The sequence below is a fragment of the Hylobates moloch genome, unplaced genomic scaffold (assembly GCF_009828535.3).
Source record: "Hylobates moloch isolate HMO894 unplaced genomic scaffold, HMol_V3 SCAFFOLD_10, whole genome shotgun sequence".
Classification (NCBI taxonomy): Eukaryota; Metazoa; Chordata; class Mammalia; order Primates; family Hylobatidae; genus Hylobates; species Hylobates moloch.
In genome coordinates, this window is record NW_026652285.1 from 17,414,570 (window position 1) to 17,438,760 (window position 24,191).

Below are 24,191 nucleotides of genomic sequence, written 5' to 3' on the forward strand. Positions count from 1 at the left end.
CTCCTCCATCTCTGTCTTACACTGTCCTCTGAACTGGTCAGCATGGTCTCTGTGTGCCTCTTTTTCTCAGCAGGCACAGTGATGCGGCGCCTTATCTCTGATTGGAGTGTTACCCAGATGGTGAGTGACTTAAGTCAGGTGACCGTTCACCTGATGGCCTCACCCACTGAAGAGAATGCTGATCACTGTCTTGATCCCTTGGTAACAAAGACCCACCTGCTGAGCTTGTCCTCCCTCACCTACCAAAGGCATAGCAATCGCACGGCTGAGGAGGTACTCCCTGACACACTTTCTTTATTACCTTGTTTATATTAGTAGGTATCTCAGCCTACTTGGGCTGCCATAACAAAATACCAGAGACTAGGAGGCTTACACAACAAAAATTTATGTATCAGTTTTGGATACTGGGAAGTCCAAGATCAGGGTGCCCGCCTGGTTGGGTTCTGGTGAGGGCTGTCTTCCTGGCTTGCAGATGGCTGCCTTGTCTCTGTCCTCACATGGCAGAGAGGGAGAGAGAGCACGAGTGTGCATGAGTGCTCTGGTTTCGCTTATTGTAAAAGCACTAATTCTGTCATGAGTGCCCCACCCTTGTGACCTCATGTCATTACCTCCCAAAGGCCCATCTCCACATACCATTACATTGGGGGTTAGGACTTCAACATATGAATTTGGGGGGAACACAAAAGTCCATAGGAGTAGGTTGCAGGTTAAGTCCCTGGTAAGGTTTCTCGTATATTCCAAGCATGTATGTCATTACTTTATGACAAACTCACTTGGTTTAGCTGTATCAGCATCCTTCTTTTTGAAAATACTTTTTCTTTCTCTCCTAAAAATAGTATCTTATTCTTTAAGAAATAGAGTAAAATTTTTTCCTAACACTGAAAAAAAAAATTGGTACTGACTTTTCCCCCAATTAGGGAAGGATTTCAAGTTGAAATTCTCAAGTCATTTAAAATAAACTGGGGGAGGGCTGGGTGCGGTGGCTCATGCCTGTAATCCCAGCACTTTGGGAGGCCAAGGCGGATGGATCATTTGAAGTCAGGAGTTCGAGACCAGCCTGACCAACATGGTGAAACCCCGTCTCTACTAAAAATACAAAAGAATTAGTTGGGAATGCTGGCACATGCCCGTAGCCCCAGCTACTTGGGAGGCTGAGGCAGGAGAATCTCTTGAACCTGGGAGGTGGAGGTTGCAGAGAGCCGAGGTCGCACCACTGCACTCCAAGCTGGGTGACAGAGCAAGATGCTGTCTCCAAAAAAAAAAAAAAAAAAAAAAAAAAAAGGCCGGGCGCGGTGGCTCACGCTTGTAATCCCATGTAATCCCAGCACTTTGGGAGGCCGAGGCGGGCAGATCACGAGGTCAGGAGATCGAGACCATGGTGAAACCCCGTCTCTACTAAAAATACAAAAAATTAGCCGGGCGTGGTGGCGGGCGCCTGTAGTCCCAGCTACTCGGAGAGGCTGAGGCAGGAAAATGGCATGAACCCGGGAGGTGGAGCTCGCAGTGAGCCGAGACTGCGCCACTGCACTCCAGCCTGGGCGACAGTGAGACTCCGTCTCAAAAAAAAAAAAAAAAAAAAAAATACAGTTGGGGGCTGGGCTCAGGTGGCTCATGCCTGTAATCCCAACACTTTGGGAGGCTGAAGCAGGTGGATTGCTTGAGCTCAGGAGTTTGAGACCAGCCTGGGCAGCATGAGGAAACCCTGTCTCTACCAAAAATACAAAAAGTTATCTGGGTGTGGTGGCATGTGCCTGTGGTCCCAGTTACTCGGGAGGCTGGGGAAGATGGCTGGAGTCTGGGAAATTGAGCCTGCAGTGAGCCATGAACACGCCACTGCTCTCCAGCCTGGGTGACAGAGTGAAACCCCATCTCACAAATAAATAGGCAAAGTGTGATGGCTCATGCCTGTAATCCCAGCACTCTGGGAGGCCAGGGTGGGTGGATCCCTTGAGCTCAAGAGTTCCAGACCAGCCTGGGCAACATGGTGAAACCCGGTTTCTACAAAAAATACAAAAAAATTAACCAGGCATGGTGGCATGCACCTGTAGTCCTAGCTATTCAGGAGGCTGAGGTAGGAGGATGGCTTGAGCCCAAGAGGCAGAGGTTGTAGTGAGCCAGGATTGCACCATTGAGGCTGGGTGCAGTGGCTCACACCTGTGATCCCTACACTTTGGGAGGCTGAGGCAGATGGATCACTTGAGGTCAGGAGTTTGAGACCAGACTGGCCAACATGGTGAAACCCTGTCTCTACTAAAAATACAAAAATTAGGCCAGGTGCAGTGGCTCACGCCTGTAATCCCAGCACTTTGGGATGCCAAGGTGGGCAGATCATTTGAGGTCAGGAGTTTGAGACCAGCCTGGCCAATATGGTGAAACTCCGTCTCTACTAAAAAATACAAAAATTTGCTGGGCGTGGTGGCAGGTGCCTGTAATCCCAGCTACTCGGGAGGCTGAGGCAGGAGAATCACTTGAACCTGGGAAGTGGAGGTTGCAGCCAGCTGAGATCGCACCACTGCACTTCAGCCTGGGTGACAAGTGAGACTGTTTCCAAAAAATAAATAAATAATAAATAAATAAATAATAGATAAATTAGCCAGGTGTGGTAGCACATACCTGTAATCCCAGGTACTTGGAGACTGAAGCATGAGAATCACTTGAGCCTGGGAGGCGGAGGTTGCACTTAGCCAAGATCATGCCACTGCACTCCAGCGTGGGTGATGGAGTGAGACTCTCTCAAAAAAAAAAAAAAAATCACACCACTGCACTTCAGCTTGAGAGACAGAGCCAGATTCTGTCTCAAATAAATAAATAAAAATAAATAAATATATTTAAAAAACAAAGTGGGGCCAGGCACAGTGGCTTGTGCCTGTAGTTCCAGCTACTTGGGAGACTAAGGCAGGAAGATTGCTTGAAGCCAGGAGTTCAAGACCAGTCTGGGCAAAATAGACTGCATTTCTTAAAAAAAAAAAAGTTTAGAGGAACTCTAAACACATTTGATAACGAATAAAATACGGTAGGTATTGTTCGAATGTAATATAAAAGCCAAGACCACTTAGTTTTTCTTTCTCCAGGGTCTGTCTCCCCACCGCGCCCAGCGAATTTCTTTATTTTATTTATTTTTTTTGAGACTGTGTCTCTTGCTGTCTCCCGGGCTGGAGTGCAGTGGTGTGATCTTGGCTCACTGCAACCTCCGCCTCCCAGGTTCAAGCGATTCTCCTGCCTCAGCCTCCTGAGTAGCTGGGATTACCAGTACCAGCCACCACACCCAGCTAATTTTTTGTATTTTTAGTAGAGATGGGGTTTCACCAGGTTGGCCAGGCTGGTCCCAAACTCCTGATCTCGTGATTTGCCTGCTTCGGCCTCCTAAAGTGCTGGAATTATGGGCATGAGCCATGGCATCTGGCCAACAGGTTTCTTATTCAACAAACTTTTCTCTTATCACTGCGTTTGTGGCATTGGGGGCAATTTCCATGCTACCCTGAAGTCCTTTTCCTGTTTCTTAGGAGCTCTCTACTCGTGATGGGGATCCTACCTTTCATACACATCAGCTGCACTTAGTAGATTTACGGATTTCCTGGACAACTACCAATCGAGACATTGCCTTTGGGTTATATGATGGCTACAAAAAGGCAGCTGTACTCAAACGTAATCTCTCTACTGAGGCCCTGAAGGGGTTAAAGATTGATCCACAGATGCCAGCCAAAAAGCCAAAGCGGGGTGTCCCAACTAGTGCCTCAGCCCCACCTCGTGTTAACACTCCCAGCTTCAGTGGACGGCCTGATAAGGGGTCATCAGGAGGTAAGCTCGGGGAGATGAGACTTTATGGGTTTGGGTTTAGAACATGGATATGGGCTTGGACAGGAGTTTGAAAAGGACTGAATCATGGTGCTTCTATCTAGGTAAAGAAGTGAAACTATTATTTTTCCTTCTTAGCCCACCTAAGTCTTACATATTAAGTAATAGTGATGTTGGGGCATTAAATGGTCTGGTCCTATGGCCAGAAGAGGATCAGAAGGGGAGTGCTGGAGCCAAAACAAGATGAGTAAGGGAAAGAAGCAAAGTGGTAAATACCATAAGACAGAAATAAAAGAAAATGGGAGTTGGATGGGCGCAGTGGCTCACTCCTGTAATTCCAACACTTTGGGAGGCTGAGGTGGGTGGTTAACTTGAGGTCAGGAGTTCAAGACCAGCCTGGCCAACATGGCAAAACCCCATCTCTACTAAAAATAATACAAAAAAAATTAGCCAGGCATGGTGGCACGTACCTGTAATCCCAGCTACTTGGGAGGCTAAGGCACAAGAATTGCTTGAACCCAGGAGGTGGAGGTGATAGAGCAGGACTCCATCTCAAAAAAAAAAAGAATATGGGGCTGGGCACGGTGGCTCACGCCTGTAATCCCAGCACTTTGGGAGGCTGAGGTGGGCGGGTCACGAGGTCAGGAGATCGAGACTATCCTGGCTAACATGGTGAAACCCCGTCTCTACTAAAAATATAAAAAAATTAGCCGGGCATGGTGGTGGGTGCCTGTAGTCCCAGCTACTTGGGAGGCTGAGGCGGGAGAATGGCGTGAACCCGGGAGGCAGAACTTGCAGTGGGCCGAGATCGCACCACTGCACTCCATCCTGGGCGACAGAGCAAGACTCTGTCTCAAAAAAAAAAAAAAAAAGAGTTATTGCGGACAGGAGTGAAGGGGGGAATACCATCAGGGGAGGGTTTATTGAGGAAGTAGCATTTGAGCCAGGCCTTGAAAACCTAATATGGTTTGAACATGTAGAAATGGGGTAGAAGGGCAATCAATGCAGAGGGAATAATCTGAGTAGGAGTGGAGTTTGAAAGCTTAGTGTGTTCAAAGGAGAGTCTTGAGTGGAAAAACCCAAACTCGAAAGTGTTTTTTCTATTCCCTCACTCGAAAACAATTGACACAGAAGACTTCTGTGACCAAATGTGTGGGAATTTTTCCCAACCAATAAGCAAGCAATTAATTCTGCAGTGGACACCAGTTGGGTGTCCTCTAATTCAGTTCAATTCTCACACTATCTACCCGGGGACAGCATCAGATTCCAAAGGTTGACGACTCAGTCTCTAAGCCCGCCCCTCTCCTTCATATGCCAGTCACAGGCTCCAGGTTACTTTATCTGTGCTTCTCACCAACTGGCTATAAACGGGTTCCCACAACCCCCTCCTTAGGTTCAATTAATTTGCTAGAGCAGCTCACAGGACCAAAGGAAACATGTTTACTGGTTTACTCTAAAGGGTATTACAAAGGATACGGATGAAGAGATGCATAGTGCGAGGTATGGGAAGTGGTGGGAAGCTTCTATGCCCTCCCCAGGCAGGCATGCTACGCCCCAGGAACCTCTATGTGTTCAGCTATCCAGAAGCTCTCCAAACCCTGTCCTTTTGGGTTTTTAATGGAGACTTCATTATGTAGGCATGATTGATTAAACCATTGGCCATTGGTGATTAACTTAGCCTTCAGCCCCTCTTTTCCCAGGAAGTGTGTGTGGGTGGGGAGGAGGGGTGGGGGGCGGCTGAAAGTTATAACCCTCTAATCCTGCCTGGGTCTTTCCAGTGACCAGCTACCATCCGGAAGCTACTTAGGGGCTGCCAGCAACTAGTCAACTCAGCACACAAAAAGACATCACTTAGGAGGCACTAATGATTTTAGATTTTATATGCCAGGAAGCAGGGAAGACCAAATATATATTTCACAGTATCACAGAGAGTAAACAGTCTCTCTTAGTTGGCAGAGAGAGTAACTAAAGGAGAGGAGTGAGAGAAAAGACGGGAAAGGAAAGCTGGAGTAGATCATCAAAGACCTTTCATGTAGGGCTAAGGAGTTTTTGGTCCTTGTACAGTAGGCAGTGGTGAACTACTGAATGTTTTTGAATATGGGTGTGTCATTGTTTTACTTTTATGAAGACAGATCTGGCAGTAGCGTGTAGGAGGATTGGAGAGGAAGAAACTGGAGGTGGGGAGACAAATTAGGAAACTATTATGGTGTCTCAGTAAGAAGCATTGAGGGCTGGGGCCAGGCACAGTGGCTCACGCCTGTAATACCAGCACTTTCGGAGGCTGAGGCGGATGGGTCACGAGGTCAGGAGCTTGAGACCAGCCTGGCCACCATGGTGAAACCCTGTCTCTACTAAAAATACAAAAATTAGCCGGGTGTGGTGATGCGTGCCTGTAATCCCAGCTACTCGGGAGGCTGAGACGGTAGAATTGCTTGAACCCGGGGGCGGAGGTTGCAGTGAGCCGAGACTGTGCCATTGCACTGCAGCCTGGGCAACAAGAGTGAAACTCCATCTCAAGGAAAAAAAAAAAAGCATTGAGGGCTAGAACTAGGTAGAGGCAGTAGGAATGGAGATAAGATGGATGGAAACATTATTGTGCGTATGGGAGAACTGACCACTGGTTGGAAGGAGGAGTTAAAGGGAGAAAATTATAACGACTAGATTTTGAGCCCCATGACTGGCATGATGGTAACAGTAATATCAGAAATAGAGCCTGGGACTAAACAGGTTTGGGAGGTGTAGGGTTGTTGAGTTCACATTTGGGCATGCTGAATTTGTGTCACTAGTAGGCTATCAATATAATGTCTAACAAACAGCTGGAAATTAGGGTCTAAAAGCTTAGGGCTAAAGATAGATATTTGGGAATTTCAGCATAGAGCTAAGAGAGTATTTTTATGTATTATTCCATAAAATTTTCTTCTCTTTTTTTTTTTTTTTAGACGGAGTCTTGCTCTGTCACCAGGCTGGAGTGCAGTGGCGCGATCTCAGCTCACTGCAACCTCCGTCTCCTGGATTCAAGCTATTCTTCTACCTCAGCCTCCCAAGTAGCCGGGATTACAGGTGCATGCCACCACACCTGGCTAATTTTTGTATTTTTAGTAGAGATGGAGTATCACCATGTTGGCCAGGATGGTCTCAATATCCGGACCTCGTGATCTGCCCACCTCAGCCTCCCAAAGTGCTGGGATTACGGGCGTGAGCCACTGCGCCTGGCCCCATTAAACTTTCATAGCAATCTCATGAGAGTTACTCTTTTTTTTTTTTGAGACAGAGTCTTGCTCTGTCGCCCAGGCTGGAGTGCAGTGGCGTGATCTCAGCTCACTGCAAGCTCCGCCTCCTGGGTTCACGCCATTCTCCTGCCTCAGCCTCTCCGAGTAGCTGGGACTACGGGCGCCCGCCACCACGCCTGGCTAATTTTTTGTATTTTTAGTAGAGACGGGGTTTCACTGTGGTCTCGATCTCCTGACCTCGTGATCCGCCCGCCTCAGCCTCCCAAAGTGCTGGGATTACAAGCCTGAGCCACCGTGCCCAGCCTGGAAATCTGTTACTTTTATTAAAATTGAAGGGAAAATGAAATAACCCTTGTTTTGCCTTCATGGGTCAAGGGATGGGCTGGGCTAAAGTTCTAGGTTTGGGAGGATGTATTCTAAGCCCTTACCTAGCCAGATAAATTGAGGGAAGATCAGTTTGGCTCTGGAAAGGGAAAAGTCTTTCCCTTTGAGACTGTGACCTTTCCCTGCTTCCTATTTCTCTGCCAGGTGCTTACATGTTGCAGAAGCTAATTGAAGAGACAGACAGGTTTGTAGTGTTCACAGAAGAGGAGTCAGGCATGAGTGACCAGTTGTGTGGCATTGCTGCCTGCCAGACGGATGACATATACAACCGAAACTGCCTTATTGAACTGGTCAACTGTCAGGTACCTTCTCTTTACAAGTTACCTCAACATCAGGCTAGATCATGATCATATTGTTCCCCTTCTCCCACCTCTAAATATGAATGGGTGAATAGAGCTCCAAAAAATTTGTCCTTCTCATAGGTATCATAGATAATCACTTCTATGTCTAAAAGCCAGTAAAATTTACTCGGTAAGCCAGAATTAGACCTAGCTGCAGTGATTGATACAATAACCTCATCTTCCTTGGTAGCTTAACTCTGCTTCTATCTCTGGCATAGATGGTTCTTCGTGGAGCAGAGACAGAAGGCTGTGTCATTGTGTCAGCTGCCAAAGCCCAACTGCTTCAGTGCCAGCACCATCCAGCCTGGTATGGTGATACATTGAAGCAAAAGACATCCTGGACTTGCCTCTTGGATGGCATGCAGTACTTTGCCACCACTGAAAGCAGCCCCACAGAGCAGGATGGCCGACAGCTCTGGTTAGAGGTTAGTCAGTGGGTTTGTGAAGGCCCATTATATTCCTGGTTTTCCATAGACTTTCTAATGGCTGGAAGATTCTTGACAGTAACCTGCTGTTACTAGCTTAGCAGAATAATGAGGCTAATAACACCTTGAATGTGGGCAGTCTCTGGTCTGGAAGCATGTAATGCTTTTTTTTTTCTCCTCATGGTGTTCTATTTCATTGCAAAAGAAACTCATTTCTCAGAACTAGCATAAAATGGACTGGAACTGTTTTACTCTTTAAGATTGCTGATCCCTATTAATGTTCGCACTAATCAGCAGGCAGCCAAGAAAACAGGCAGTGACTCTGAGAATTTTCAGTAAGTTCACTATCTGCCCTTTCTCTGTCCTCTCATGAAAATGACTGATTGGTTATTTCAGCAAGGCAGTGAGGTTGAATGAAAGACTGCCTAGGAGTCAGGTTATGTGAGTTCTATTGATAGCTTTCCCATTATAGTAGCCATGAGCTCTTGGACAAGTCACCTTTAATTGTGAAATGGAATTGATACTTCACCCTCACAAGATTGTTGAAAGGATCACATGATAAGGTGCTTTGAAAATATAAAGCTTTATTCAGGTGGAAAATACTCATTTTTTTTTTTTTTTAAGTCAGTATGTCTGGGGAGGTCTAAGTGTGTGGCAAGATAATGTGGTTTTGTTTGTTTTTGTTTGTTTGTTTTTTGAGACGGAGTCTTGCTCTGTAGCTCAGGCTGGAGTGCAGTGGTGCGAACTCAGCTCACTGCAACCTCTGCCTCCTGGGTTCAAGCCATTCTCCTGCCTCAGCCTCCTGAGTAGCTGGGATTACAGGCGTACCCCACCATGCCCAGCTAATTTTTGTATTTTTAGTAGAGACAAGGTTTCACCATGTTGGCCAGGCTGGTCTCGCGCTCCTGACCTCATGATCGCCTGCCTCAGCCTCCCAAAGTGCTGGGATTACAGGCGTGAGCCACCCCACCTAGCCAAGATAATGTTTTTGTTAGATGGTGAGATTGTGAGCAGTTGGCAGAAACAAGGGAAGGAGCCTGTCTTTGCATTGCATGGTTGTTAATTTTCTTTTCAGCTTCTTGGTAAAACTGAACCAGGTTATATTTTACCTTGTAACTTCTAAGATATAATACCATCAGAATTATTGGAGAGTCTATTGATTATGAGATATGCCTAGTCAGTATTGTGCATTATTACTTATTTAACAGGTGTTAAGTGCCCACATTGTACCGGGCATGGTACACTCCCCATATGAATTACAGGATCTAGCTGTATCTGGTAAGGACCACAGTGATAAATCCATTTGCAGTTCTACTTAGTGGGGATAAAACTGATCCCTCTTTGCACTTCCCTGGCTGATGCTTCTTATATCAAGGACCTTAGGGCTTAATCCAGGCAACCTCAAGTTGTAATAAGAGGTAATGAGCATTTAGATCAGATGTCAAGCCGTGTCAGGGACTGGTTGTTGGTAATATAAGAAGTCATGCGGATATATAAGAGCTGTGGTTCATTCAGGCAAGCAGTGCTCTTTATCAGTAGTCTTAGGAGGTAAGCACAGGTGTTAACTACCCATGCAGAAGTAGAATGGATGAGCTGTCAGGATCTTTCTGGCATTTTTTGCGCCTCTGCTGCTTTTAGGCATGCCTTCTTTTGTGGGTGAACTCTTTCCCCCCGCCCCCCTCAGGCTGCGATACTAGCATTAGAGTGGAACGTCTTTGGCTTAGGTACAAGGGACTTTGATCTGGCCTTTCCTATATTTTTTTGAGACTTGTCAGATCCACCATCTGCTGTGGTCTTCCCATCTCACTCAATGTTATTCACTCTGACTTCAGCTTGGTAGAGTGAATAAAAATAATTCAGTTCCCTTCCCCTATGGCAACATTGTCAGAGTGGTTATCTATCTGAAGATAGAAAACAGCAAGAACACAAATGGAACAAATACCAAAATGGGTGGGAACGTCATTTTTTTTTTAATGAGATATTTTGCCCATGACATGATTAGATTTGAACCTTGCTCATTGTTTCTCTGGCTCGAGACCTGCGGGCCTGGCAAAGTGTGCATGTAACTCAGTTGGGTTGGAGAATTTGGGTAGACTGGGGCAAGAGAATGAGATAAGTATGTCCTCTATCCTGGGAGATACGGTTCAAGCTATTCCATGCAGTGGAAGTCCAGATAGTAAGTGTAACTACTTGAAACATGGAGATCTGTCATCCAGTTGTCCAGGACAAGCCACTCTTTTCCCAGGAGCTAAAGTTGCCTGCATCTCTGTCTTTAGGTGAAGAATATCGAGGAGCACCGGCAGCGTAGTCTGGACTCTGTGCAGGAGCTGATGGAGAGTGGGCAGGCAGTGGGCGGCATGGTTACCACAACCACAGGTCAGCCCTCCCCCTCCTCTGCATCAAATGATTAGGAGCAGATGTGCATCCCAAAGGGACCTCATTTCCCTACCTATTCTTAACGTCAACATATGCTGGAGTAGGACCATTTTGTGCTAGGCTAGGTTGAAAGCAGTGTTTCTGGAGTTTCCAAGACATAGCTGGGAGGCTCTCATATTACCTTTATTGAGAATGTCTTTTTCTTATCTCTTTCCCACCTCTTCCCAGATTGGAACCAGCCAGCTGAGGCACAGCAAGCCCAGCAAGTCCAGCGGATCATTTCGCGTTGCAACTGCCGAATGTACTATATTAGTTACAGCCATGACATTGATCCTGAACTAGCAACTCAGATTAAGCCACCTGAAGTTCTTGAGAACCAGGAAAAGGAAGATCTCCTAAAGAAGCAGGAAGGTATTCAGGGCTTGAAAGGCTTTTAGGAGGGGACTAGAGAAATTGTGAAAGTAGTTATTTCCTTGGTGGTTTTTTTTTTTTTTTTTTTTGAGACGGAGTCTCGCTCTGTCGCCCAGGCTGTAGTGCAGTGGCGCAATCTTGGCTCACTGCAAGCTCCGCCTCCCGGGTTCACGCCATTCTCCTGCCTCAGCCTCTCCAAGTAGCTGGGACTGCAGGCGCCCGCCACCACGCCTGGCTAATTTTTTTTTGTATTTTTAGTAGAGACGGGGTTTCACCGTGGTCTCCATCTCCTGACCTCGTGATCCGCCCGCCTCGGCCTCCCTAAGTACTGGGATTAAAAGCGTGAGCCACCGTGCCCGGCCTCCTTGGTGGTTTTGAGACAGTAGAGTTATTAAAAATCCACTGTGCACTGGCATTAACATTTCACTTTGCTCTACTTTTTGTAAGTTCTGCTATGAGAAAATAACCTCTATTCTTGGAGGGAGCTGGGATGAATGGGCATTGTTTATGATTCTGAAATAAACATGTTTCTGCCCATGAGCACCTCTCACCCTTTCTGTGGGGTTGACTAGTGGGGTGGTTCCAAATGTGGGTTAAGAGATGGAGTAGATATTTAGGTAGAAACTTGAGCCTTTTATTTAGCTGCCAACAATTATCTAGGGGCTGTGGATACCTTCACCCTTATCCACCATGAGCTGGAAATTTCCACCAACCCAGCTCAGTATGCCATGATCCTGGACATTGTCAACAACCTGCTGCTCCACGTAGAACCTAAGCGGAAGGTGAGCATGGGCCCTTGTAGAATGCTGGTTAGCCTCACAGGAACACCCAGACTTTGTGCTTTATTTGGGCTTCTGTAAGAAAAGCCATGCTTCACACTGAAAAAGGGCCTTGTGGTTGATACATTCTCTTAGTGGACAGTGACAACTGAAATTCCACTTACTTAGGAAAGGCCTGAATATCTCTCAGACCGTAGGGCTTGTGCTTGTTTTCTCCTAGTCATTTCTCTACTCAGTCACCTAGACACCTCTAAAAACATTTACTATTCCCTGCTTCCACCTCCATCCCATCCTGTTGGGCCTGACCTATTGTGAAATCCACATTGCCAAATTTTCTGCATTGACCTACTACTGTTGCTATTACCAGTGACAGATAAAGGTTAGCTTTCTAGAAGAGATCCCCCCCATTTCTTTCTCCTTTCTCTATTTCACTTTACCACAAGACTTGTCTACTTAAAAATAGTATTCATTTCCCTTTCCATTCCTTTAGGAACATAGTGAGAAGAAGCAACGGGTCAGGTTCCAGCTTGAGATCTCTAGCAATCCAGAGGAGCAACGCAGCAGCATACTGCATTTGCAGGAGGCTGTGCGGCAGCATGTGGCCCAAATACGACAGCTGGAGAAGCAGATGTATTCTATCATGAAGGTAGTCACTGCAGATAGATAGTTTGAGAACCAGGAAGTCTCCTAGAACGAGGGTGGTCTCTCAGATTCTATCCTGGTTCCCTAGTCTTTGCAGGATGACAGCAAGAATGAGAATCTGCTTGACCTGAACCAGAAGCTTCAGTTGCAGCTAAACCAGGAGAAGGCCAACCTGCAGCTGGAAAGTGAAGAACTGAATATCCTCATCAGGTGCCCCAGTATTCTTTCCTTGCCCTGTTCCAGTGCCCCAGTTAGAGGCAGTTCTCTTTCTTGCCCGTGTTTTGACTATCTTTAGGTCTAGTGTGCATTATCAAAGGCTGATGTAGGAGTAGGTTCAGACATCTCTTCCTGAATAAGAAAATGGGTAGTTGGGAAGGATCACTTTTTTTTTTTTTTTTTAAGAGACAAAGTGGTCTCACTATGTTGACCAGGCTGGTCTGGAACTCCTGGGCTCAAGCAATCCTCCTGCCTTGGCCTCCCAAAGTGCTGTGAGCTGGGATTACCACACCCAGCTGAAAGATCACTTTGGTGGCCTTGATACTATGCATCTTGAACTGAAAATATCTTTTTTTTTTAAATGAACCTGACATAAACATATGAAAATGTCTTGAAGTTGATCAGTATACAATTGCAGATAAAATTGTAGGAATTATTAGTGGGAAGACACTACTTTATCAAGAAGCTATAGAGCTGAAAGATGGGATTTGTGCTCCTATGACCTAGAATGTCAGGAGCAGTAAATTCAGTGAAAAAAATGTAGGGACTGGCTAACCCAGAATAGATTAATTTCTGGGTTTACCTCCTGCATCATTCTAGAGCATTCTATCCCACCCCCAACCCATGTGCTGTTTCCCTTACTGGCTTTGGCTCCCCTGTCCACTTACAGGTGTTTTAAGGATTTCCAACTGCAGCGGGCTAACAAGATGGAGCTGCGAAAGCAGCAAGAAGATGTGAGTGTGGTCCGTCGCACTGAGTTTTACTTTGCTCAGGCACGGTGGCGCCTGACAGAGGAGGATGGACAGCTGGGAATTGCTGAATTAGAACTGCAGAGGTTCCTCTACAGCAAGGTATCTGTGGTATATGGTCACACAAAGGCAGCTGTATTGAAACATTGACCTAGCTTAGGAGTCTAACTCATAAAAGAGAAATAAAAAGGGGCTAATTATTGTATGATTATTAATAATAGTATGATTGGAAACATGAGCAGAGCTTCCTTAGACACATCTGTTTATAATGAATGATACACATACAGCTCTGATGCCATAGGGGGAGAGTAAGAATGAACAAAGAAATAAAATAATTTTTAAAAAATGATACAGGCCACGTGTAGTGGTTCATGCCTGTAATCCCATAACTTTGGGAGGCTGAGGTGGGAGGATTGCTTAAAGTCGAGTTCAACAAAAATTTTAAAAATTAGCTGGGCATCGTGGTGCATACCTGTGGTCCCAGCTACTTGGGAGGCTGAGGCAGGAGGATTGCTTGAGCCCTGGAGTTCAAGCCTGCAGTGAGCTGTGATCACACCACTGCACTTCAGCCTGGGCAACAGAGTGAAACCCTGTCTCTAAAAAAGAAAATAAATAATTAAAAACATATATGATAGGCCAGGCACGGTGGCTCACACCTATAATCCCAGCACTCTGGAAAGCTGAGGCAGGTGCATCACCTGAGGTCAGGAGCTGAAGACCAGCCCGGCCAACATGGTGAAACCCCATCTCTACTAAGAATACAAAAATTAGCCAGGCGTGGTGGCACGTGCCTGTGGTCCCAGTTACTCCAGAGGCTGAGGCAAGAGAATCGTTTGAACCTGGGAGGTGGAGGTTGCAGTGAGCTGAGATCGTGCCACTGCACTGCAGCCTGGTGACAGAGCGAGACTCCATCTCAAAAAAAAAAAAAAAAAAAAAAAAGTAAGTTAATTGGGTGTGGTGGTGTGTGCCTGTAAGCCCAGCTACTCAGGAGGCTGAAGCAGGAGAATCGCTTGAACGCAGGAGATGGATGTTGTAGTGAGCCAAGGTTGTGTCACTGCACTTCAGCCTGGGCAACAGAGTGAGACCCTGTCTCAAAAAAATAAAAATAAGATACAGATACAGATGAGTTTGATCAGATGCTTCTCTTGTTGAGTAAGAAGATGATCCCTAGAAGTATGGCCCAGAGGCAAATAATCTGTCATGTCTAGTTTGGAATAGAATATTCTAATACTGACATTCAGCTTTTCTGCCATTGACGTAAAGAAGGCAGTATTATTACTTTCTCCTATAAGGAGCGTTTGGAAATGAATTAGAACATTTTTTAATGTCACAAGGGCTAGATAGTACTACCAGCATTTAGTGTCCTGGACAATAGTGCCCATGAGACACACTGGATTAAAGAGTGTTGATTGTATGAGTTTGAAGGAGATCTCAAGGTTGGGATTAGGCATATGTAGAGCCTGAAAAGAAACTGGATACATAACAATTGTCTAGTAGACTTCTGAGAAAGGTTTATTATAGTAGATGGGACAAAATCTGTCTTTATAGGTGAATAAGTCTGATGACACAGCAGAACATCTTCTGGAGTTGGGCTGGTTTACCATGAACAACCTCCTCCCCAATGCTGTCTATAAGGCAAGTCTTTTTTCCCCATTCCTAGTCCATTTGCATGTTTTTATCACGGGGCATTTATAACGGCCCTTCAATATAAATCCACTATGGAAAACAATGTGGTGATCTGACAGGGTGAAAGCTTGCCCAGCTTAGCAGTACCATTGCTTCTCCTCTCATTCTGCAGAGGATTTGTGGGTTGCTTTATGGCAGGAAGGACATTGGGTTGGGCTCTTGTTTACTCTCTATCCTCCAGGTAGTACTGCGGCCCCAGAGCTCCTGCCAGTCTGGGCGACAGCTAGCTCTCCGCCTCTTCAGCAAAGTTCGGCCCCCTGTTGGGGGTATCTCTGTTAAGGAGCATTTTGAGGTTAGTAAGCAGTCCCTTAGGGACCTCGGAACAAAGGACATTCAAAAGCCAGCTGTGTGTTACACGATATTAGGAGTAGGTAAACTGATGATGGTGTCTGAGCTTAATTGTTTCTTGAATCTTTTTCCTTTTTAGGTAAATGTGGTGCCTCTCACCATCCAGCTGACACACCAGTTCTTCCATAGAATGATGGGCTTTTTCTTTCCTGGCCGAAGTGTGGAAGATGATGAAGTTGGTGATGAAGAGGATAAGTCCAAACTGGTGACTACGGGTGAGAACTTTTATGGTGGAGCCCCAGAAGAATAGGGTAGCAGCCCCAAAGGCAGCTGAGACTTCAGAATGAGGATGGATGACAGCTGGTGCACTTGCTTTTTCATAGGAATACCAGTGGTGAAGCCTCGGCAGCTGATTGCAACAGATGATGCAGTACCACTGGGCCCTGGGAAGGGTGTGGCACAGGGTTTGACTCGGAGTTCTGGGGTCAGAAGGTCATTTCGCAAATCACCAGAGGTACCAAACATGCGCCTGATGATAGAAAAATGGGAGAGTCTTGAGGTCCTGTTTGGTGTGGCTTGGGATTTCTTCGGTTTCCTCTGAGTCCATTCTAGGGATAAAAGAAGAGGGAGATGTTTGGGGTCCTGAGTTTCTTCTGATGGATTCAGGGCCCACACGCCTTGCCTGCCTTTCTTAGCACCCTGTGGATGACATTGACAAGATGAAAGAGCGAGCTGCCATGAACAACTCCTTCATCTACATAAAGATTCCACAGGTTCCACTGTGTGTCAGCTACAAGGTCTGCACCTCTCAAGCACTTTGTAGAACAGGGTGGGAAGGGAACCAGATAAGATCAGAGATTCTATACAGGGAGACAGCCAGGTTGTTTGTGACGCTGAGCTGTGGGTGATAAATCTGCTGTTCCCTCTGCTCCCCTCAAGAGTCAGCACCATTACGAGGCTGAGGTAAGGGGAAATCGGTATCCGTAGGTTACTATTGTAGGACTTGCACTCAAGTGACTGGCTGGGACTCAAAATGGCAGCTGATGTATTCCCCACCCCTCTTTCTTTCTTTTCTCTCCCCCTCCTCTTACAGGGTGAGAAGAACAGTGTGGACTGGGGTGACCTTAACCTGGTGCTGCCCTGTCTGGAGTACCACAACAACACATGGACATGGCTAGACTTTGCCATGGCTGTCAAAAGGGACAGCCGCAAAGCCCTGGTTGCCCAGGTATCCTGCCAGGGCTCATGGCTGTTTGGCTAATGGGGCTGGCAGGCAGATCCTCTTTTCAGGAGCCTTTTGTTTTAGAATCCATGAATAAATATCCTTGGGAAGGGGCAGGTGCATGAAGTGAGTGGCTTCTATGCCTACCCTCTCCATGACCTCACTCAGATTATTAAATTCAGTGTTTACTGAGTGTTTCATATATCACCATTGATTTTAGGGAACTGAGAGCTAACAACCTAAAGTTTAGAAGGGGTTATAATTAGACTGTAAGCTTCTTGAAAGCAGAGACCATTGTACGTGAATTGCCCCATTGTGCCTTGGATGTGTTTAATAAATCTTTATTGTCTTGGTTCATTTTGATTTATTCTGCCTGCCCACTAATATTTACATTTTCTTATACTCCTCTCCAATCTGCCAGGTAATCAAAGAGAAGCTAAGGCTGAAGCCTGCAACAGGCTCTGAGGTCCGGGGAAAGCTAGAAACTAAATCGGACCTGAACATGCAACAGCAGGAAGAGGAGGAGAAAGCCCGGCTCCTCATTGGTTTAAGTGTGGGCGACAAGAACCCTGGCAAGAAGTCCATCTTTGGCAGGCGCAAATGATTTGGCGATTCGAGTGGCTGCAGTACAGGATCTGACTCTGGCTCAGGCTCCAGGGACTTGTGGGGTGGGAGGGGCTTCCCTTTATCCACCAGGATTGTGGGTGTCAAGAGCCCATAGGCATCACCCTTCAGCTCCTGGCCTGTTCACTGCAGGGCATGGTGGACAATAATGCTGAGTTCCGTCTCACGCTGATCAGGCTCAGGGCCAGAGAGGCAACAAGAGAGCAAGACCCAGGGAATGGGCCCAGGGCAGGACCCTATTCCCTTGGGGTCAAGTGAAAGGGTAGGGGGATAGTCCTGATCAAGTGTGATAAATTTTTATAGACATATATAAATATATTATATCTATATTTCTAAGTGTAACTGTCCTCCCTGTGTGCCAGGAAACGGGAGGGGGCTGATCCTCTGATCCTCACTCCACTGCCATGTATGAAAGAGGTATTGGTGTTCTGGAGTGGGGGTCAACCCCTCCCCAGTCTCTGTGCTAAGTTCACTTGGGAGGATTGGCAGTAGGAGCCAGGGCTGGCCATGGGTCCCCTACCTTTCCCCGTAGGATATACCCTGGAGAATGGCAAAATGATTTAAAGAGAAAAAAAAAGATATTTTAAATTTGATGCTCATTTTTTTGTGTGTATGTTGAGTGCATGCATTCAATCTGTGAATTCCTCCCTCATCAACCCAGAACATCCTGCAGCTGCCACTCTGAGGGTGGCCCCTTCCTTCCTCTGCCCTGAAGCTTATCACAGAAATTTCTAGTCCTAGTGTGACTCTGGCCCCATGCTGATGGGTTTCTGCAGACTGGAAGAGGCGGGGCTTGTGTCGTGCAGCATCAGGGAGAGGAATTGCTTATATAACTGGGACAGCAGATTTAGCAGAGAGAGGAGGCAGAGGCTGGGGATGGGAGCAGTAAGCTGTCGGCAGGGGCAGCACACCCAGCAGGGGGAACACACCCGGGTGGCTGTCCCTCACAAGGTAGGCTGTGGGGCTCTGGCGGCCTACTGAGGGGAGGAGAGGGAGACATGGGCTTGAGGCCTGGGAAGTTCCTGGTTAGGAGCATGGCAGTGATTACCCAGTGTGGGGGTGGGGCAGGGAGGCTGTACTGTGAAAGCATCACAGCCCAATACTGAGGTGCAGGCTGTACTCTTAATGCATCATGGTGAAAATGTCCAACAATTACTTTCCTAGAGGATTTGAATTGTGTCCAGGAAATCCGGGGCTTAGCACAAAGCAAGGGTAATGGGAATTTTGCCTCATGCTCAGAAATGTACCTCTAGGGGTTGAGACTTAAGTGGAGGGAGTGCCTAGTAAGATGGGTGGAAACTGCTATGCCTCAGGAGCAGAAAGTTTAGAGTGGCTCCCTTGGTTCTCAGCAGGGTGGCAACATCCGGGGCCCCTGGGCCCGAGGCTGGAAGAGCCTCTGGTCAGGTGTGGGAACCATCAGGTCAGATCTGGAAGAACTCTGGGAACTACGGGGGCATCACTCTCTGCACCGGGAGTCCCTAAAGCCAGCCCCACTACTGGTAGAGAAGCCTCTGCCAGAGTGGCCAGTGCCTCAGTTCATCAACCTCTTTCTACCAGAGTTTCCCATTAGGCCCATTAGGGGACAGCCACAGCTGAAGGTAAGTCAGTGGAATCTCTGAGTGGCGTCTCAGTCCTTGGGAGAAGTTAGAAATGACCAGTCTCAACTGGCCTGTTCTCTATTTCTCTGTACAGATTTTAGGCCTTGTGGCTAAAGGCTCCTTTGGAACTGTCCTCAAGGTGCTAGATTGCACCCAGAAAGCTGTATTTGCAGTGAAGGTAGGGGCGTAGGTACCACATTAGTCTCTGTTTCCAATCTTGATTCCAGAGAAGTTGGGAGGAATAAACAATTCAATAGCACTATCCTCTATGAGTCATCGCTACTCTCCTTTTATAGGTGGTGCCCAAGGTAAAGGTCCTACAGAGGGACACCGTGAGGCAGTGCAAAGAGGAGGTTAGCATCCAGGTATGCACAGAGTGCTGGAAAGGATTGTGGGAAGAGCTAGGCCACAGGTAGGGAAAGTACCTTTCTTGCCCACCTTCTTTTCCTGGTTCTGCCTCCTCCATCTGCTTCAGCCTAGTTTAACACTAAAGTAGATCCTGGGAAAAGTATCAGCTCTCAACACAGTTTTCCCATGTCCTACCAGGGAAATCTCTTAAGCATGACCCAGTGTATTCCTTAGTATTTGCTGGTTCTAGGATTACCAGATAGTCAGTTCCAAATATTGAGTTCCTCTGAGTTCCCCCTCTGCACATCTGGGTAAAACCTGATTTCTCAGCTGCCTTTATTCTCAATGACCCTGTTCCTCCCTAACTTCCTGTTTTATTTGTCCCTAGCGACAGATCAACCATCCCTTTGTACACAGCTTGGGGGACAGCTGGCAGGGAAAACGGCACCTTTTCATTAGTGAGTGACTGGACTGTCTCCTCATCCCCCAGGGTCTTTGTACCATATTCCCCACCTGAGATTACCTCTTTGGCTTGTTCTGCCTTTGCTCTGTCCCCCTTCTCATGGCACCTCTCTGTCCCAAAGGGAGGGGAACAGCAGGTGGTATCAGTTTGGGCAGGAGGCCTACAATGCCTTGAGCCCAGGCATTGCAGCTCCCAAACATTGCCTAGACTTCTGGCAATGTATGTAGCTCCACACTGGCTTTGCAGTGTGTAGCTACTGCAGCACAGATCTGTACTCCCTTTGGTCGGCTGTTGGCTGCTTTCCTGAGGCTTCCATCCGTCTCTTTGCTGCCGAATTGGTCCTGGTACTGTGTAAGTGAAACAGTGGTAAAGGAAATGGGGAGGGAAGATTTAAGTTGGGAACAAGGAGAGTAAAGAATAAATATTAATAATGGAGGTCAAAGAATAGGATAGGGATGGGATGAGGGCTACTAGGGAAACTGGAAAGGACAGAAAAGCTGCAGCATGCCCCATACTTGTTATCCACAGGCTATCTCCATGACTTGGGCATCATGCATCGAGACGTGAAGGTAGAGTTAAGTGCTTTTTCCCTTTGTCTGAGAAAGAGTCTCAATAAGAAGTCCCAACAAGTCCAAGAAGTTAGGGAGCTGAGAACTGTAGACATTGGGGCCCCCATGGGTGCCAAGGATTTGGGCAAGGGCTCTCTGAGTTTAGATTTGAGTGCTGAGTAGGGCATCACCTTCAGCTGGGGTGTATACATGATGAAAGAGAGTTGAAAGGAAGAGGAAGAATTACTTCTCACCTGTGATCTTTCAGATGGAGAATATTCTTCTAGATGAACGAGGTAAGTCTTTTTCCTTCCTTAGCCCCAGGATGAGAGGTACTTTGGTTTGGGAATAAATCATGGCTGATGAGGGGTGAAACAGTGGTGCAGTTGTCTTACCTTCTTTCATAGGCCATCTGAAACTGACAGACTTTGGTCTGTCCCGCCACGTGCCCCAGGGAGCTCGAGCCTACACTATCTGTGGCACTCTTCAGTACATGGGTGAGAGAGGTTAAAGCTGATGGGTAAGCATTGGGCAGGAGGATAGCTAAAGGATGTCAGTGACGAGTATCTTTGAAATCTGTAGCCCCAGAGGTCCTAAGTGGAGGACCTTACAACCATGCTGCTGATTGGTGGTCCCTGGGTGTCTTGCTTTTCTCTCTGGCGACTGGAAAGGTGAGAGAATAGTAGTAGTTTTGGGCAGAGAAGAGCTTTGCCTTGTGGTGGGAAGAAGGAAGACCTTAGGAAATCTTGCTGTATTCCTACTAAGGAATGAACCCCTGCCCCCACCTCCACTCCCTATCTCTTAACTCAGTTTCCAGTGGCTGCAGAGAGAGATCATGTGGCCATGTTGGCAAGTGTGACCCACAGTGACTCTGAGATCCCAGCTTCTCTTAACCAGGGCCTCTCACTCCTGCTCCATGAGGTAAGGATGAGCACTGCTTTCCTTCTTTGCTACCAAACCATTCATGCTCTCCTGCCTTCATTAAAGTGATTTTTCCCCATTCCTCTCATCAATTTTTTTGGGGGGGGCTCCAACTTAACTACCTAACTACTTGCCGTCTAAGCTGTACTGAGTCACATTCCTAAGTTCCTGGTCCCCCAAATCTCCTCCCCATCTAGAACAGAGAGGTCCCTTCTGAGAGAGTGGAACACTGTACACTCATCTGAAAACTCACAAGCACAGCTCCTTATTCCCACCTTTGCCCCAAATTAGCCTCTATTTCTCCCTCTTTTACAAATCATCTACTCTTCAGGGTTCTTATTCCTACCCTCCACAGCTCCATGAACTTCTTCTTTTCCATCCTTTCTGTTCAGGCCTTTCCTGTCCTAGTCACTCATCCTTCATGCTCTATTTTCCTTCAGCTCTTATGCCAGAACCCCCTCCATCGTCTACGTTATTTGCATCACTTCCAGGTCCACCCTTTCTTTCGGGGTGTGGCCTTTGACCCAGAGCTCCTACAGAAGCAGCCAGTGAACTTTGTCACGGAGACACAAGCTACCCAGCCCAGTTCAGCGGAGACCATGCCCTTCGACGACTTTGACTGTGATCTGGAGTCCTTCTTGCTCTACCCTATCCCTGCTTGAGCCTCTCTACTGTAAATTGGGACCCAGCTGGGAGTCTGAAGATCTCCATCCCTGCCCACTCAGTATGACCACCTTGATAATCTAGTTTGTTTTTTTGTAGCCTCTTAACGTTCTGTTCTCCTAGGCTTTAGACCAGAGTTCCAACCTTGGACATTCTGCTACTGGCAGCCACAGCTGCTATACCTTCCCTATCATACAACCTACCTCTCAATTCAACATGTCAGATCAGGGTGGTGACCTTTTCCTTTTCTTTACTTCTCCAGTGCTCTTACCCTCAGGCTGTCAGCCAGAGCTGCTTCTGCTTGTTTCTCTGCCATGTTTCCTTTCCTGAGCAATAATAATACTTCATGGGTTCCCAGGCTGCTATTGATGTGTTTAATAGGCTTGTCAGAAGCAATATGAATTTTTTTTTTTTTTGAAACAGAGTCTTACTCTGTTGCCCAGGCTGGAGTGCAGTGGCGCGATCTCAGCTCACGGCAACCTCCTTCTCCTGGGTTCAAGTGATTTTCATGCCTCAGCCTCCCGAGTAGCTGAGATTACAGATGCACACTATTATGCCCAGCTAATTTTTGTATTTTTTAGTAGAGACAGGGTTTCACCATGTTGGCCAGGCTGGGCTCAAACTCCTGACCCCAAGTGATCGGCCTGCCTCGGCCTCCCAAAGTGCTGGAATTACAGGTGTGAGCCACTGCACCAGGCCCTTTTTTTTGTTTTTGAGATAGGGTCTCACTCTTGTCACCCAGGTTGGAGTGCAGTGGCATGATCTCAGCTCACTGCAACCTTCACAGGCGTGAGCCTCCACACCCAGCCTGTGAATTTTTCAAAAGTCTCAAAAGCTGGCATTTCAATCCCTAAATAATGCAGCTTAAAAATACAGTCTGGGAGCTTGAGGCCAGTCTGCAATAAATCTAATTTTTAAAAATTGAAAAGTGAATAAAATAATCTAGTGAGGAAGAAAATAGAAACTGAAACATGGGTGGGTTAAATGTCTTCTCTAGGTCTATAATTGGAACAGTTATCCAAAATAAAACCTCTTTGAAAAGCATAGGATTTTTAAGCTGATAATTTCTCCTAGTCAGCCCATGATTCAGTTTCTGATGGGCAAACCAAGAGATTAAGAGGCATGCATCAACCTTAAGATTTAAGGTTATTTGGGAGGCCAAGGTGGGCAGATCAGTTGAGGTCAAGAGTTCGAGACCAGCGTGACCAACATGGTGAAACCTTGTCTCTACTAAAAAATACAAAAATTAGCTGGGCATGGTGTTGCGCACCTGTAGTCCCAGCTACTCGGAAGGCTGAAGCAGGAGAACTGCCTGAACCCTGGAGGCCAAGGTTGCAGTGAGCCGAGATTGCGCCATTGCACTCCTGGGTGACAGAGGTACACTCTGTCTCAAAAAAAAAAAAAAAAAAAAAAAAAAGATTTAAGGTTAGAGACATATCTCAATAACCTTTTCCTTTAGTAAGGAAAGTCATCTGGACCTTAAATCTGTATACAGTTTTGGCCTTTATGACTTCTTTTCACTTTTCTTAAACTAACTTCTCACAATTTTCATTTTTGTCCTGAGACTTGAAGGGAAAGTTTTTAATCTAGACCATATTATTCAGTTACATCTAATCTCTCTAGACAAAAGACAGTCTGGAGAGTACTCTGTAGTTCTATTTATTAATTCTGTCTCTAGATTAAGCCAGATTTCCCCATGCATAGCTGGCATTTTATTGGCCTCTGCAGAATTGCTTTTTCTGAATTGGATTTTGGTAATCCATATGAAAATCTCTATGAAATTTAATTGCTCGCCGGGTGTGGTGGCTCACACTTGTAATCCCAGCACTTTGGGAGGCTGAGGTGGGCGGATCACCTGAGGTCAGGAGTTCGAGACCAGCTTGGCCAACATGGTGAAACCCCGTCTCTCCCAAAAAAAATACAAAAATTAGCCGGTCATGATGGCGCACACTGTAGTCCCAGCTACTCAGGAGGCTGAGGGGGAAGAATTGCTTGAACCCAGGAGATGGAGGTTGCAATGAGTGAAGATCGTGCCACTGCATCCAGCCTGAGCAACAGAGTGAGATCCTGTCTCAGGAAAAAAATAAAATAAATTTAATTGCTGTGGATACTGTAAAGGGTGTTTATCATAACAGTTCATAATGTTCTATTTAAGAATGCATGGGAGAAATTTTCTCTGGACTCAGTTATGCTTTTCCTGAATTGCTGTTTGGTTTTTACCTTAAGGACACTAAATATTCAACTGATTGTATTTTTCTGTTTGTACTGATACTAGACCATTTAGAGCCCAATTTGTGGTCTACCTTCAGCAAGTGTTTATGTATTTTGTATGCTAGTCATGTTCTTGGTTCTGTCTTCCTTTTCTACTTTTATTTTCCTTATTCTCATTTTTCTAAGTTTTAATCCTTTTATATTACTATAATATCTGCATCTTGTAAGGCTTTTTTTTTTTTTGAGATGGAGTCTCGCTCTGTCGCCCAGG

At 46.4% G+C, this 24,191-nt stretch overlaps 2 protein-coding genes across 2 annotated transcripts in view; both read left to right on the top strand.

Annotated features, from left to right (window-relative positions):
• Positions 1-17,156, top strand: part of BLTP2 (bridge-like lipid transfer protein family member 2) — a 30,563-nt gene extending 13,407 nt beyond the window's left edge. The window contains exons 23-39 of the mRNA XM_058446089.1: positions 71-273; positions 3,504-3,798; positions 7,554-7,711; positions 7,969-8,175; positions 10,452-10,551; positions 10,780-10,962; positions 11,623-11,744; positions 12,232-12,387; positions 12,472-12,593; positions 13,270-13,450; positions 14,897-14,987; positions 15,220-15,326; positions 15,462-15,597; positions 15,706-15,836; positions 16,018-16,119; positions 16,416-16,550; positions 16,966-17,156. Of these exons, the coding sequence (XP_058302072.1) occupies positions 71-273; positions 3,504-3,798; positions 7,554-7,711; positions 7,969-8,175; positions 10,452-10,551; positions 10,780-10,962; positions 11,623-11,744; positions 12,232-12,387; positions 12,472-12,593; positions 13,270-13,450; positions 14,897-14,987; positions 15,220-15,326; positions 15,462-15,597; positions 15,706-15,836; positions 16,018-16,119; positions 16,416-16,550; positions 16,966-17,148 (2,612 nt within the window). The 3' untranslated portion in view covers positions 17,149-17,156. The remainder of the gene's footprint in view (positions 1-70; positions 274-3,503; positions 3,799-7,553; positions 7,712-7,968; positions 8,176-10,451; positions 10,552-10,779; positions 10,963-11,622; positions 11,745-12,231; positions 12,388-12,471; positions 12,594-13,269; positions 13,451-14,896; positions 14,988-15,219; positions 15,327-15,461; positions 15,598-15,705; positions 15,837-16,017; positions 16,120-16,415; positions 16,551-16,965) is intronic.
• Positions 17,157-17,924: 768 nt separating this feature from the next.
• On the top strand, positions 17,925-23,328 carry RSKR (ribosomal protein S6 kinase related). Its single transcript, XM_032163205.2, has 12 exons — positions 17,925-18,119; positions 18,518-18,766; positions 18,861-18,944; positions 19,063-19,131; positions 19,503-19,572; positions 19,824-19,928; positions 20,106-20,146; positions 20,394-20,421; positions 20,533-20,622; positions 20,708-20,796; positions 20,936-21,046; positions 21,487-23,328. Exons 1-12 carry the CDS (start codon positions 17,925-17,927, stop codon positions 21,706-21,708), a joined length of 1,353 nt encoding a protein of 450 aa, XP_032019096.2. The 3' UTR covers positions 21,709-23,328.
• Positions 23,329-24,191: the final 863 nt, after the last annotated feature.